At 44.1% G+C, this 15,478-nt stretch overlaps 1 protein-coding gene across 1 annotated transcript; it reads right to left on the reverse strand.

Moving 5' to 3' along the window:
* Positions 1–14,457, reverse strand: LOC115538212 (NLR family CARD domain-containing protein 3). The gene is made up of 7 exons (XM_030349876.1): positions 14,318–14,457; positions 12,136–13,963; positions 11,562–11,735; positions 4,985–5,158; positions 3,031–3,204; positions 2,808–2,854; positions 1–1,282 (listed from the first exon to the last, which is right to left on the reverse strand). Exons 1-7 carry the CDS (start codon positions 14,358–14,360, stop codon positions 726–728), a joined length of 2,997 nt encoding a protein of 998 aa, XP_030205736.1. The 5' UTR covers positions 14,361–14,457; the 3' UTR covers positions 1–725.
* Between the last annotated feature and the right edge of the window lie 1,021 nt (positions 14,458–15,478).

Genomic DNA, 15,478 nt, shown 5'->3' on the forward strand with positions numbered 1-15,478 from the left:
CTGGGTACATAAGTGTGTTTATTTAGCTAGCGATCCGCCAAGGGGAATAGGGAACTATAAGCGGAGCCAAATCAAAGAAAACAAAATAAAGTGACAACTAACTAGTGCACACATACAACCTAGCTAATACATACAGAGGGTGGCCCCGCTTCTAACCTGATGTGATAACAGAGTAAATCTACGTGATGGTAGTGTAAACCCAAGGGTATCTTACCTATTCACCTAAACCCCCATGGCATCTTACAAACAAAAGGCAACAGCACGACACAGCCAACACACAGGCAGACAATGGCTTCCCCCACGGAGACAAACAGGTGCAAGTGATCAAGGCCTGATGACACTGATTGGCCAACAGACAGCTCCCAGATTGAACAGGGGGTTGGACGATGGTGGAGGAACAGCCAATGGTGTGAGACCTACAGAGAACGAGAGCGGAGACACAGGAAAACAACCACACACGTAACAGTGTGTGTGTGTGTGTGAGTGTGAGTGTGTGTGTGGGATGAAGTCTGTATACGTTTGTGTGTGTGTGTTTATAGAGTGCGATATGTTTGTTTGTGTGTATGTGTGTGTGTTTATAGAGTCATGAACGATGTGTTTGTTTGTGTGTGCGTGTTAATTTCTATGTACATATGTGTTTGTTGGTTTGGGTGTGTTTATGACTGTCTACATGTGTGTGCTTTTCCATGGGTCTTTGTGTGTGCCTGTGTGTCTACAATGGACACTCACAGAGACACTGAGGAACCACTCTTGCGTAACCCAACCCCAGGGAGGAGGACCTCCTGGGTGAAGGAGGCCTGGAAGGTGTGGATGTGTGTCAGTGTGTCTGAGGACCCTCCTCCTCCTGGGGACACTCTGTAGAAGGACAGAGAGCCAGCAGGCCGGTCCAGATACACTCCTACTCTGTTAGAGCGAGGGGGGGGGGGACATATGACTGTTCTACTACCGTTGTGAAAGGCACGGTAGGCAGTAGCGTCATCGTCGTCATTACATTCAAGACTCCAGGACTTGTTGTTCATTCCAAGCACGCCGTCACTACTCATTCCTCTCCTTGCTATTCCTCTGTATGCCACTCCTATATAAACCCGTCTTCCCCACTCTGCCTCCCAGTAACAGCGGCCAGGCAGACCCTCTCTACACAACACCTGATCCCAGTAGTCAAACCTCTCTGGGTGATCCGGATACGACTGGTCCTCTTCACCCCACGTCACCTTCCTGCTGTCCTCAGACAGAGAGAGTCGTCTGAAGGCTGTGTTTGGGTCCAGTGTGAGTTCACAGGCATCTGACGGGAGAAACACGATTAGGCTGCTAAACCAATATTATTAATTATAATCATCATCATCATCATCGTCATCAATATTAAATAAACAGCATCACCAGCTCTAATTTAAATCTAAGGTGAAACACATGCATCATTCAAAACATGTTAATATGATTATTATGTGCCATAGCTAATGTAATGACAGGAATTAAAACAATATTATAATTATTATAATAATGACAAGATGATAGTTTAATTTAATAGTTTTTGAAGATAAAATAGACATGTAATTATGATTAACAGTATCCTGATTATTATTGTGTTATGTCCAATGTTGTAAAATCTTCACTCCTGATATAATCACATCAATTATGTTAATGTTTATATATGTAAGATTAGGGATGGGAATTTATAAGAATTTCACGATTCCGATTCCGATTCTGCTTATCGATCCGATTCCTTATCGATTCTCTTATCGATTCTCATTGGGTGAGAAAATAAGTATAAATGTGTTTGTTTGTATTAAATCTCTTTAATATCTGATCAGAAGTGCTTCTAGTATTAGGAAATTGTACATTTTCAAATCAATTGGTCTAGACGAAAAAATATATAAAAATATATGCCATCATTATGTGCCATACAACTAAAAACACAGACTGAAAACAGCCAAGTAAGAGCTTGTGCCTTTTGGAATGCTAACAGTGCTCATTTGCATTCAACTTGCAACAAAATTCAACTGACATAAACAAAATGAAGCATTGATTAGACAGAGATTTATTAGATAGGCCTACCTATTAAACCGTTGGAACACACAAGACCGGAAACCATAGCAATGCCGGTAAACAAATCCCGAGAAGCCCAATCCCTATGAGAGCTCCCCGCGCTACGGCCATCCGGAGGCGACAGAGCTGTTGGCCGTGATATTATATATACAATTATAATTTATTATATACTATTATATATAGAGCTCCGGGAGTCGCAAACTGCAACAATCACTTTCTCCTCCATGCCGCAGTCACCCCGGACTGCACTGAGTTTGACGGCTGAACGCTGATTGGCTGTTACGTTACACATGTCACTCAGTTATCACGCTGTTGAACGCTGATTGGCTGTCATCACGACAAAAACTTGTCGCCGGTTTTCTCCCGCGAAAATTTCGCCCTTATACGCGTCTCTACGTTCACTTTGTATGGGATCTTGTCGCCCCGTCGCGTTTGTTGTGAACGCACAATGCGATTCTTCCTCGGCGGCGCCATGTTTGCTGCGTTCTGAACCAAAACAAAAGCAGCGTGTGTGTGACGTCATGACGCATTTGCCGCGACCGGAACCGATAAGCGGAATCGTTAAGCAGGCTTGCTAATGATTCCAAGGAATCGGTTGACTCGGAACCGGTTCTCGATTCCCATCCCTATGTAAGATACATGATGTCAGTCATCAGCTTCATTCCCAGAAAGATCTGAATGAACAGACGTCACCTCCTGCTGTGTGGATGGACTTTCCCTCTCAATAGTCAGTGTGCGTTGTGATGAATCAAACAGACACTTACACTTCTCTAGAGCTGGTTTCAGCCTCCACACTCCACCGTGCTCCACACTGGGGGGGAAACAAAGTGAGAGCAGCATGTTGAAACATTCACCATCATCATCTGCCGTCTATTCACTTTCTACACAACATAAGTTACAGCTGCCTTTTCAAACCACTTCATCTAGCAGAGGGTTGAATCCTTGTAGGAGACATTTTCTCTGAATGATGAGCTGTCCTCTCCATACCTGAGAGTGTCCAGTCTCCAGCATGGATCCTCCCGTTCAGCAGAGAGCAGCGCAGCTCCTGAGTCTCCTGGGTGATTGTAGCTCAGGTCCAGCTCTATCAGATGGGAGGGGTTGGAGCTCAGAGCGGAGGCCAGAGAAGCACAGCCTTCCTGTGTGACCAGGCAGCCAGACAACCTACACACACACACACACACACACACACACACACACACACACACACACACACACACACACACACACACACACACACACACACACACACACACCTTTATTTATTCTATCTGGAAGAGAATATTTCTTACTGAAGTAAACAGATTAATAAAGTATTAATTCCATATGATGGACAACTTAAAGCTTTATGATTTAATTCAGATCACAGCCCGTCTAGAGCCTCCATCACCGAGCCTCATGTCTACACTAATGGCAACTCCTCAGAGTTAAAAAAACATATAACACATAACATCCATAACATACAGACAGCAACCCCTAACCCTAACCCTCACATGAGCTGGTCTGAGTTACATCACATATAACATACATAACATGCTAGCAGTTAACAGTATAGCAACCCCTCACCCTCACATCAGCTGGCCGGTGTTCTGTCAGCTAGAATAACCTGTTAACTCATAACACACTAGCAGCTAACAAGACAGCAAAAATAAACAACCCTTAAAAAATAAAAATGATGTTCCTAGAATCCTCGTCCTCTAAAGTTCTGTTCCTCCTCTGGCCTCTTGGCCACCCTCCTCCCATCTGTGCTCCACTGACATGTTGACCCCAGCCTACAAATGAATAATGATGCTGAATCTGGTGGGGATCTTAAGCCCAGTTCAGACCAAAGATTCACCTCGCAACGAGGCTGTTTTGGAACGTCGCAGGGGAAGAGTTGCAGCAGCGTGACCCTAACCCCAACTTCAGGTCAACATTGGGGGATCGTAATTATTTCCTTCAAATGTGTTCAACCAAAAAGTGGCCATTTCAGTATTATTTATCTGTAATTTATTTGATTAAATCCAAATTTTGTTTGTGATGATGCATGAAATAACCCATTCCATCAATTGACGACTGCATTTTACAAGTGTGTTATGAGTGGCATGGCATGCACTCATTTAACATGCCCTGGGAATGTATAAATATTCTTGAAACTTAAAACTGGACCATATATTCATTAGAGTTGGATTTCAACTCAATGCAGGACCACTATTGGAGTGGATTTGACGAACATTGGAATAAAATTAATTGTTTGGAGTGCTGCGGCAGAACGAATCGAGGAATGGGCGCAGTATCGGCCCAAAAGCAACAGGCCTACAATGCGCTTTACAAAGTAGGAAGGCGAGAATATAGCCTAGTCCCCCCCCATTTGCACACAAATTCTCGAAGGGGATCAATAAAAATAAACCAACAGTTTTTGCAAATAGAAATCTCTCTACAAAGTTAGAACTGCTCATGATGATATCGCTGCGTTGTCTCTGTGGAGACAGCGCAGCAACACCTCTGCCCAACCCCCCGCCCCCCCCCGGAACCGCGGAGCCGTCGCATTTACATCAGAATGAAACCCAATATACCGCCAATGTGTGTGTAGGGTCCGGGAGGCTAAATTGGGGTGCAAGCTCAAGCAACCTAATCGCAAACCTAAGTTAGGCTACTTTTTAGCGTGATGCTGATGCTGTTGCGGCTCTCAGCTGTGCCAGAGCGTTCACAGTTGCTAGGGAAACCACCTGACGTCGCCGCCCGGTGCAGCAGTTTGAACTGCCCCATTTTTAGAACGTCGCAGCCCGTCTCGTCGCAAGGAGTTGGAAGGAGTTGAGAGTTGCAAGTCGTTGCGAGTCTAATCTTTGGTCTGAACTGGGCTTTAGACACGTGTCATCTGTTCTTTTAGATCACAGCCCACCTAGTCCTGGATCATCCCTTACTATTAAACAAACCCAAAGACACATTTAACCCTAACCCTGACCTGAGAGTTTCCAGTGTACAGTGTGGACTCCCCAGTCCAGCAGAGAGCAGCTTCACTCCTGAATCCTGCATATCGTTGGTACTCAGGTCCAGCTCTTTCAGACTAGAGGAGTTGGAGCTGAGAACTGAGGCCAGAGCTTCACAGCATCTCTCTGACAGATGACAGCCAGTCAGCCTTCACACACAAAATAAAAGACCATGTTACTGTGTTTATGTCTTTAACATTTTCCATAATTGAAAGAGAAGTTACGCCAATGTTAATTTTTTTTATGTTTAAATTCTAATAATAAGCTTTAAAAAAAAAAGCCTGACTACATGTGGATAGGTAGAATAATAATAATAAAAAATAGTAAACTGTACATTCTACATTCAATGTCTTTATTGACGTTTTTTTGTTATTTTTTTTTATAAAGACTCTTGTGCTGTAAAGGTTTGCACATTGAGTAAAACTGACCTGAGAGTTTCCAGTGTACAGTGTGGACTCCCCAGTCCAGCAGAGAGCAGCTTCACTCCTGAATCCTGCAGATCATTGTAACTCAGGTCCAGCCCTCTCAGACTAGAGGAGTTGGAGCTGAGAACTGAGGCCAGAGCTTCACAGCATAGCTCTGACAGATGACAGCCAATCAGCCTGCACACACAATAAACAGAACATGTTAGGAACCCTGATTTAATGTTTTAGACGACTTTTCTGATAGTTAGCTATCAGAAACTTTTATTTTCTGATAGTTATATAAAAATGATGATACATTATTCTTCTGTTAATTATATTGTGGTGATCACGGCCGTGGTCACCGTGTCCGGGTGCCGCAAAGGATCCTGGGAGGCTCGGGGGAAGCGGCACCGCCACCAAGGGAGTCGTGTGTGTGAGTATGAGTGCGTGTGCGTGTGCGTGTGTGTGTAAAAAAAAAAGGCAACTCTCTGGGTCTTGCATTGTGTAACTGCTTTAAACCCGGGCCCCGTTTCACGATAACGATGGATCCAAGCTCGTACGATCATTCTCAAGAAGGATCTTGCGAACCTTCGTAAATTTCTTTGGAGGGTTTCCTGAAACTCCTCTTAACATGAACGCGCGTGCTCTGCTCTAACGACGTTTGTAGGCTTGTATCGGTCCACTGACACGGTGCTGAAATGGGCTCTGTAGGATGGGGAGACGCAGGAATGTCCCAGGCAAATAGGGTTAAAAAGGGTTCAAATATGTCCCCATCAAGGCATACAGCAGAGTATCCTACGAAAAGAATAGACTACAATAATACGTACACTGAAGATATTAAAACCCATTTGATTAGGCCTGGGCTGACATATGCTTTGTTAGTCCTAATCTTGAATGCGCTGTGTGTATATTTTTTTGAGGCATTTTCCCCCCTGAAACAATTCCATCTTACAAAAATCTAAAACAGCTTGTGTGACAACTACATTTATCATAATGTGCTAATTTCTTAGCACATAAAGAGCAGACTTTATCTGATTCCTTAAAAGGTTTCATGGATTGGCGCGCACTCTCTAGTCTAGAATCTTTGGTGTAAACATAAAAAATGCAACGTTCCATACATTCATTATCATTCAAAGGCAGAGGCTGGGCATTGACACACGGCTATTGGACGCGTTTTAATAAAACACATCCAATACCACTGAATGTCCAGCAGGTGACTCCACTGAGGCTATAGTAACGATGCTCTTAGCACCCTACGAGCACCCCTGGAGCCCTCGTTAGCGTGAGAGTTGAGATTGATGCAAATAATGTGACTAAATTTGTTCAAAGGTCCCATGACATGCTATTTTATGTATTCTTTAATATAGGTATTAACGAGACTGTCGTGGGGGTTATCTGAGCCATGGTTGAGAAGGAATTGGGGGAAAGGAACTTTGGTTTGACTCGCTGAAGTACATGAACTGCGACATGCCGCCGGTTGCCGCGAGGCACCATCGCCCGGCAGCGGGCAGCCGGCAGCAGGCAGCGCGCGGTTCAGTCGACTTCAGGTTGATGTGAAAGTGGAAGAACCAGAGACGTCGCAGAACCCGACAGTCGTTTGTGATTCATAATATCGTCTGGAGGCGCACACAATATGTTATATGATATAGATATCTATGTATTATATGATATTATTTAGATATAGAGCTCCAGGACTGTAACGCAAGTGTTGTACACTTCCTTGTTATTTGGATAACCGTTCTGCTGTTGGTGTGATGGCGCATAACACGTCGGACTCTAGTCTCTGGTATTTCTACAACGAGACTCGTATTGGGGGTTATCTCAGCCAAGGTTGAGAATGAATTGGGGGGAAGGAACTTTGGCTTTGACTCCCTCAAGAACATGAACCACGACATGGAGGAGAAAGGGATTGTTGGCGGCGAATGTCTCCCGCTTGAACCCCGCTGAGGGACCACCGCCGGAGGCGGAGGTGCATATAAGCGCTGCCCGGCAAAGATCCCTTTCTCCTCCTTGTCGTGGTTCATGTTCTTGAGGGAGTCAAAGCCAAAGTTCCTTCCCCCCAATTCATTCTCAACCTTGGCTGAGATAACCCCCAATACGAGTCTCGTTGTAGAAATACCAGAGACGAGAGTCCGACGTGTTATGCGCCATCACACCAACAGCAGAACGGTTATCCAAATAACAAGGAAGTGTACAACACTTGCGTTACAGTCCTGGAGCTCTATATCTAAATAATATCATATAATACATAGATATCTATATCATATAACATATTGTGTGCGCCTCCAGACGATATTATGAATCACAAACGACTTTGTCGGGTTCTGCGACGTCTCTGGTTCTTCCACTTTCACATCAACCTGAAGTCGACTGAACCGCACGCTGCCTGCTGCCGGCTGCCCGCTGCCCGGCGATGGTGCCTCGCGGCAACCGGTGGCATGTCGCAGTTCATGTACTTCAGCGAGTCAAACCAAAGTTCCTTTCCCCCAATTCCTTCTCAACCATGGCTCAGATAACCCCCACGACAGTCTCGTTGTGGAAATACAAGACACGTCAAAGAACCGACAAGAAACACTTGCGTTACAGTGTGTGTATTCACACACACACATGTGGCGCTCGCACGGTCGAGTCTCATTGGCGGGCCAACGTCTCTGGGCGGGCCAGGCAGAGTAAGGGGAGGAGCTGAGATTCCTGATGACGTCATGAGTACAGACATTCCAAATCAGCGCGCTTGAGCCTCCGTTTTTTCAAAGGCGAGCAGAACAGCTAGTGCTAGTTTTACACCAAACGCAAGTTTTAGCCACTGGGGGACCATAGGCAGGCTAGGGGAACTCATATTTATGTTAGAAAACCTCACAAAGTGAGATTTTCATGTCATGGGACCTTTAAAGGGGACATATTACACCACCAGGTGTGAGTGTGATTAGCCATAACAAGCCATTTGAAACTGTGCAGCTTCTGACATCACAGGTGGGCGTGTCCACCTAGATGTATGACGGATAGATGGCATAATATGTCCCCTTTAAACAAATGAAGTCACAGTATTTGCATCAATCAAAGGTTATAGGTCTACGTAGACTAATTATAATGTGGCGAGCAGCACAGGAATGACCCGACGGGAGACCAGATTTAAAGCAGTTACACAATACACCGCAAGCACGCACGCACGCACGCACGCACGCACGCACGCACGCACGCACGCACGCACGCACGCACGCACGCGCGTGTGCTGCTCGCCAAAATATAATTAGTCTACGTAGACCTATTACCTTTGATTGATGCAAATACTGTGACTTCATTCGTTTAACTCGCACTCTCCCATTAACAGGAGATTGTGGGAGGGAACTATTATTATACTTTGCGAATATAATTGAAAAGATGCAATGGCAACTCTTGGATAACTTTTCAACTTTTCATTTTCCCACATGAACAACAAGGTGTAATATGTCCAATGGCACCACCCTGATAAACGTGGTCAGCAAAGGTACTGAGTTATTCGATTATATATTTAGACGGCATTTAGGATGATCCTCAAACCAGGGGCAAGTAGTCGTTTTATAATAATCTCCTGATATGGAACTGTTTACACGTTAAGTAAAACTGACCTGAGAGTTTCCAGTGTACAGTGTGGACTCCCCAGTCCAGCAGAGAGCAGCTCCACTCCTGAATCCTGCAGACGATTGGAACTCAGGTCCAGCTCTCTCAGACTAGAGGAGTTGGAGCGGAGAGCTGAGGCCAGAGCTTCACAGCATCCCTTTGACAGATCACAGAAATTTAGCCTGCACACACAATCAAAAGAACATGTTAGGAAGTGAGATTAAAAGTGCTTAAAGGATCCAACTAGCTCACAGGATAAACATGGTATAGCTAACGAACAGCACAGGGCCGCCATGGGGCCACACTGGAGGGGAGTACGTCCAGTGATGCTAGCGCCTCCGCTCTCCTCGCTGCTATCAGGGATCAGGGAAGTGAGCTCAAGGAGATGAATGTGGACATTCAAACTTCCTTCAGCAGTCCCCTGATGGCCGTAGGGATCCTGAACTCTGTGTGAACAGAGTCAGACCTAACGAAGCAGAGGGCTGCGGAGCAAAGGAGGGCCTTCATCAGTCCTAATGCTTACTTCTGTAAGACTATTGATTCATTAATTCAACCTTTTATTTTGATAAACCATCATAAATGTGCTTAAGCTCATTTACAAAAACCTAAAACACTAAGGGCACTTGCCCTCCCTGACTTCAGACACTTTTACCGGGCTCCAAAACAAGGACGACTATGAAACCCCTCTGGGGCTTTGCTTCTCTACATATTCAAACGTTTGATGTTATTCTGTATTCCTACATATTCAATAGATTCATATTGTTCTGTATTTCTACATATTCAATCGTTTTATGTTGCTCTGTAATTCTACATATTCAATCTTTTTATGTTCATGCATTCCTACATATTCAATCTTTTTATGTTTATGTTTTCCTACATATTCAATCGTTTTATGATGCTTTGTATATATACATTTTCAATTATGCTGTTCTGTATTTCTACATAGTCAATAGTTTTATGTTGCTTTGTATTCCTACATATTCAATCGTTTTATGTTCTGTATTTCAACATATTAATACATATTCAATTATGTTGCTTTGTATTTCTACATATTCAATCGTTTTATTTTGTTCTATTTTTACATATTCAATCCTATTATGTTGCTCTATATTTTTACACAATCAATAGTTTTATGTTGTTCTGTATTTATTCATATTCAATTGTTTTATGTTGCTCTGTATTTCTACATATATTGTTCTGTATTTCTACATCTTAAATTGTTTGACCTTGTTCGGTTTTTTATGTCTTCTATTGAAGTTCTGAAGATAAAATATATATAAAGCATATCTGTAGAAAAATTATGACATAACAAAGACCTTATAAAGTCATGGCAACAAAAAATAGAAATAGTTGAGTTTTTCCTATGGAAATTATACATTTCTGAACTTGAAATGAACTATACATTCATATAGCGCTTTTCAAGTCCCCTTCCATTGACTTCATATAGGGCTTTACAGTGAAGGGGGGACCTCACTAACCGCCACGAATGTGTGATGCACGGCAAACAATCGGCGCCAGAACGCTCACCACACATGAATCGTGAATGTGTGATTAGAATGTCATATTTTACTTTGTTGACCCCATTGTCATGTACATTATCTTTACCACACAAACTTACATACACCTATATGCTTGCACCACCAAGGGACCACAATGGAAATAAGCTCATGGGCTTTTATGTGTTATCCTTTTGACCTGTTCATTTGTATGCTTATGTTTGTGCATGTGTCAATAAAGAATTTCAATAATTTCAATCAATCAATTACACACCAGCTTGAGGTGGAGAGTGAGGGGATTAAAGAATCATCCATTTAAACAGGGGGATAAATAGGGGGCCAGATGAATGAGCCTGGTTGGTCAGCTTTAGCCGGGACCCGGGGAATCCCCTACTCTTTTTGAGATAAGCGTCCTGGGATCTTTAATAACCTCAGTGAGTCAGGACCTCGGTTTTACGTCTCCTCTGAAGGACGGCACCTTCCACAGCCCAGTGTCCCCGTCACTGCACCGGGGCATCAGGATTTATGCTTTGGCCAGAGGGAAGAGTGCCCCCTACTGGCCACCCACCGACACCACTTCCAGCAGCAGCTCAGTGTTCCCAGTTGGTCTCCCATCCAGTACTAACCAAGCCCACCTGCTTAGCTTCAGAGGTTCAGCTAAGGCAGGGTCTACATTGGTCTGGCTGCTGGTTTAAGTAGACCGATAAACTTTAATGGATGCAAATACTGTGACTTCATTTGTTTAACTACCACTGACCCGTTAACAGGGGATTGTGGGAACGCACTTTTATTATATTTTGTTTTTATAATTGAAAAGTTGCAATGGTAACATTGGGATTACTTTTTCATCTTTTCATTTTCGCATCCCACATAAACAACAAGGTGTAATATGTCCAATGGCACCACTCTGATACATGTGGTCATCAAAGGTACTGAGTTATTATCTGATATAGTTTGACGTCATTTAGGTGTGATTCTCAAACCAGGGGGCAGTAGTTAAAAGTCTTCTGAAACCGAACCTTGTGGTGTAACTGTTTGCACTTAGTAAAACTGACCTGAGAGTTTCCAGTGCACAGTGTGGACTCCCCAGTCCAGCAGAGAGCAGCTTCACTCCTGAATCCTGCAGACGATTGGTACTCAGGTCGAGCTCTCTCAGACTAGAGGAGTTGGAGCTGAGAGCTGAGGCCAGAGCTTTACAGCATCTCTCTGACAGTTTACAGCTGTTCAGCCTTCACACAAAAAAACAGAACATGTTGAGAACCGTGATTAAATGTTTGATAAGACTTTTCTGATAGTTTAACAAATGATTATACATTAGATCTTTGAATGGTAGTTACATATTAGGTGTACAATGTTGATACTAACAAAAATGCTATAACAGAAAACGGTATCATAATATTACTTTTATAGAATTATGTATATAGTGTGTATCGTAAAACACGTGATAAGAATGTATATATTGTATGTTATTGTAACTTTTGTATTCTAGTATTATATATATTGTATTGTGCGCATTGCAATACATGTTCTGAGTGCACCGTCAGAGATGTTTTTAAATTTACTATAACTTTTATATTGTAGTATTATGTATAGTGCTGTATTGTTGATACATGTTAAGAGTGAACCTACAGAGATGTTTTGGAGGCTTTGACCAATGGCAGCAGCCCCAGAAGACCCTCGTCAGAAGCAGAGTATTTCTTCAGGTAAAACACGTCCAGCTGCTCTTCTGATGTCAGTACGATGAAGACCAGAGCTGACCACTGAGCAGAGGTGAGAGATTCTGTGGAGATACTTCCTGATGACAGGTACTGTTGGATGTCCTCCACTAGAGAAGTGTCATTCAGCTCATTCAGACAGTGGAACAGATTGATGCTTCTCTCTTGAGAGAGATCTCCACCTATCTTCTCCTTGATGTAATGGACTATTTGGGTATTGATTTGTGACCTCCTTCCTGTCTGCTCCGATGGAACGTTTTTTGTTAGATTGTCCAGTAATTTACTTCCTCTTGGTCCCAGCAGACCTTGTAGGAGCATCTGATTGGTCTCTAGAGAGAGGCCCAGGAAGAAGCGGAGGAACAAGTCCAGGTGTCCGTTCTCACTCTGTAAGGCCTTGTCCACCGCACTCTGGTAGAGGAGGAGTTCAGCATCCCTGGAGGTTGGATGTTCTTCTGTGAGCAGGTTGACACCAGTGTTGATGTAGGACAGAAAGACATGCAGGGCAGCCAGAAACTCCTGGATGCTCAGATGGACGAAGCAGAACATCCTGTCCTGGTGCAGTCCACACTCCTCTTTAAAGATCTGGGTGAACACTCCTGAGTACACTGAGGCTGCTCTGATATCGATGTCACACTCTGCCAAGTCTGCCTCGTAGAAGATCAGCTGACCTTTCTCCAGCTGGTTAAAAGCCAGTTTCCCCAGAGAAACAATGATCTCCCTGCTCTCCGAACTCCAGTGTGGATCCGTTTCAGCTCTCTCACGATACTTCCTGTCCCCCTGTATGGACTGAACCCTCAGGAAGTGGCTGTACATCTGAGTCACGGTCTTGGGCACCTCTTCTCCTCTCTGGGATGTTTTGAAGAAGTCCACTAGAACTGTAGCAGTGATCCAACAGAAGACTGGGATGTGACACATGATGTGGAGGCTTCGAGATTTCTTGACGTGAGAGATGATTGTGGTGGCCATTGTCCCCTCTCTGAATCTCTTCCTGAAGTACTCCTCCTTCTGTGGGTCGGTGAACCCTCTCACCTCTGTCACCATGTCAACACACTCAGCAGGGATCTGATTGGCTGCGGCAGGGCGTGTGGTTATCCAGATGCGCGCAGAGGGAAGCAGGACTCCCCTGATGATGTTTGTCAGCAGCACGTCCACTGAGGTCGGTTCGGTGACATCAGTCCAGATCGGGTTGTTCTGGAAGTCCAGAGGAAGTCGACACTCATCCAGACCATCCAAGATGAAGACTACTTGGTCATTGTCGTATCTGTAGTTTCCTGATTCTTTGGTTTCAACAGAAAACTGATGAAGAAGTTCCAGTAAGCTAAACTCTTTCCCTTTCAGTAAATTCAGCTCTCTGAAAGTGAGGAGAAATGCGAAGTCTATGTCTTGGTTGGCTTTGCCTTCTGCCCAGTCCAGAGTGAACTTGTGTGTTAAGAGAGTTTTACCAATGCCGGCCACTCCGGTTGTCATTATTGTTCTGATTGGTTTATCTTGTCCAGGTTTAAAGATGTCTTCACATCTGATTGGTGTTTCCTCATTGGCTGTTTTCCTGGATGCCTTTTCAATCAGTCTGACCTCATGTTCCATGTTGACCTCTCCACTGCCTCTCTCTGTGATGAAGAGCTCTGTGTAGATCTCATTCAGAGGTCTCTGCTCTCCGGCTCTAGCGAGTCCCTCAAACACACAGTAGAACTTCTTCTTCAGATGAGCCTTGAGTTCATGTTGCCACTGGAACGCAACAGCTCCTAAATCCCAAACCAGAAGAAACATACCATTCATATTTCCAAGCAATATTACTGGTGTAAAGAAAAAAGTATTATACAATTCTACTTTAAATGGATCTTATAACTTTATTAGTAGTGCTGTCGTTGTTGAGTATCAGTGGTATCAGTGACTTGTTAACCTGACATAACAAGATAGTGGTGCATCTCTTCCACTGAGTTATTCTGCTGTTGATCTGCAGTTTAATGTTTAAAATTCTTTAAGCTTATACCCCCACAATAACCCTACATATCTGGATCAAACCATTCAACCTGATACCCCCACAATGACCCTACATATCTGGATCAAACCATTTAACCTATATATGAGTATCTTACCACTCCCCAGCTTGTCAGCCAGTTCCTCCTGGTTCATCTCCATCAGGCAGAGCTTTGTGATGTCTACCACTCCCTCTATGGCACGCCTCCTCTGCTCCTCGTTCTTACCATCCTCCTCCTCCTTCTCCCTCTGACTCTCTGAGCATTGTGGGTAATCTGAGAAGAGATCCCTCCAGAGCTTCTTCAGCTCCTTGTCTATAAAAGCGTGTGCGTTCTCCTCAGCCCTCTGGAACAGAACAAACATCAAGGAGAACTTTACTTTGAACTAACTGAGGACCTCAGAAGCATCTGTCCTAGATGAAGGTCTCCCTGGTCTAAAGAGGGAAAACTGGAGACTATTAGCTCCACAAGAGATGCTTTTATAGCCCATGTAGAGCCAGGGGTACTGCTAGAGATTGTGGGCCTTATCAAAGAATATATTGGGCCTCCAACCTAGACCACCCACCAGCCTAGAAAATCCATTTGACCACCCATAGATTGATAGACTGGTAGCTCTAGTGTAGCCTAGTGTTAATTACCCAATACTTGGGGCTGGGCGATATACCGGTAGTAACATTTATACTGGTATATTTTTTAAAGAGATATGCAGTTAGGACAATATCGCCATACCGGTATACTATTTTGATGTTGCCTTGCGAGCACTATTTTATAAGGCCGACCGCCGCTCTTTGAGCCTACAAGCCATGTTCAGCTGCTCAATCCCGCTCCTTACATGTACGTAGTGTTCTCCCACCCATATTTCGCATCACAACAAACTTTTAACAAAAACATGGCGGACACGGTGGTAGGGAGTATGGAACCCGTAAAGGGACATGGGGTGAAAACATTGTTTTTTATGTTTCTCGTGAGCACGAGAAAGTATCTGCTGCGCATATCACTGGCAGTGTGTGTGTGTGTGTGTGTGTGTGTGTGTGTGTGTGTGTGTGTGTGTGTGTGTGTGTGTGTGTGTGTGTGTGTGTGTGTGTGTGTGTGTGTGTGTGTGTGTGTGTGTGTGTGTGTGTGTGACGACAGCGTGTGAGTGGACAAGCGAGGAGACCGAGCGGCAGCGTGCATGTCGGTTTAGTGAAGTAATGATCGAGTCCGGTTGTGTGTATGAATAAAGTACCCGTCAAGAATCGGTGGCCGCTTCATTCCGACCATATTCCGACCTATAAGCAGACC

The sequence above is a fragment of the Gadus morhua genome, unplaced genomic scaffold, assembly GCF_902167405.1.
Source record: "Gadus morhua unplaced genomic scaffold, gadMor3.0, whole genome shotgun sequence".
In the NCBI taxonomy this organism is placed as follows: Eukaryota; Metazoa; Chordata; class Actinopteri; order Gadiformes; family Gadidae; genus Gadus; species Gadus morhua.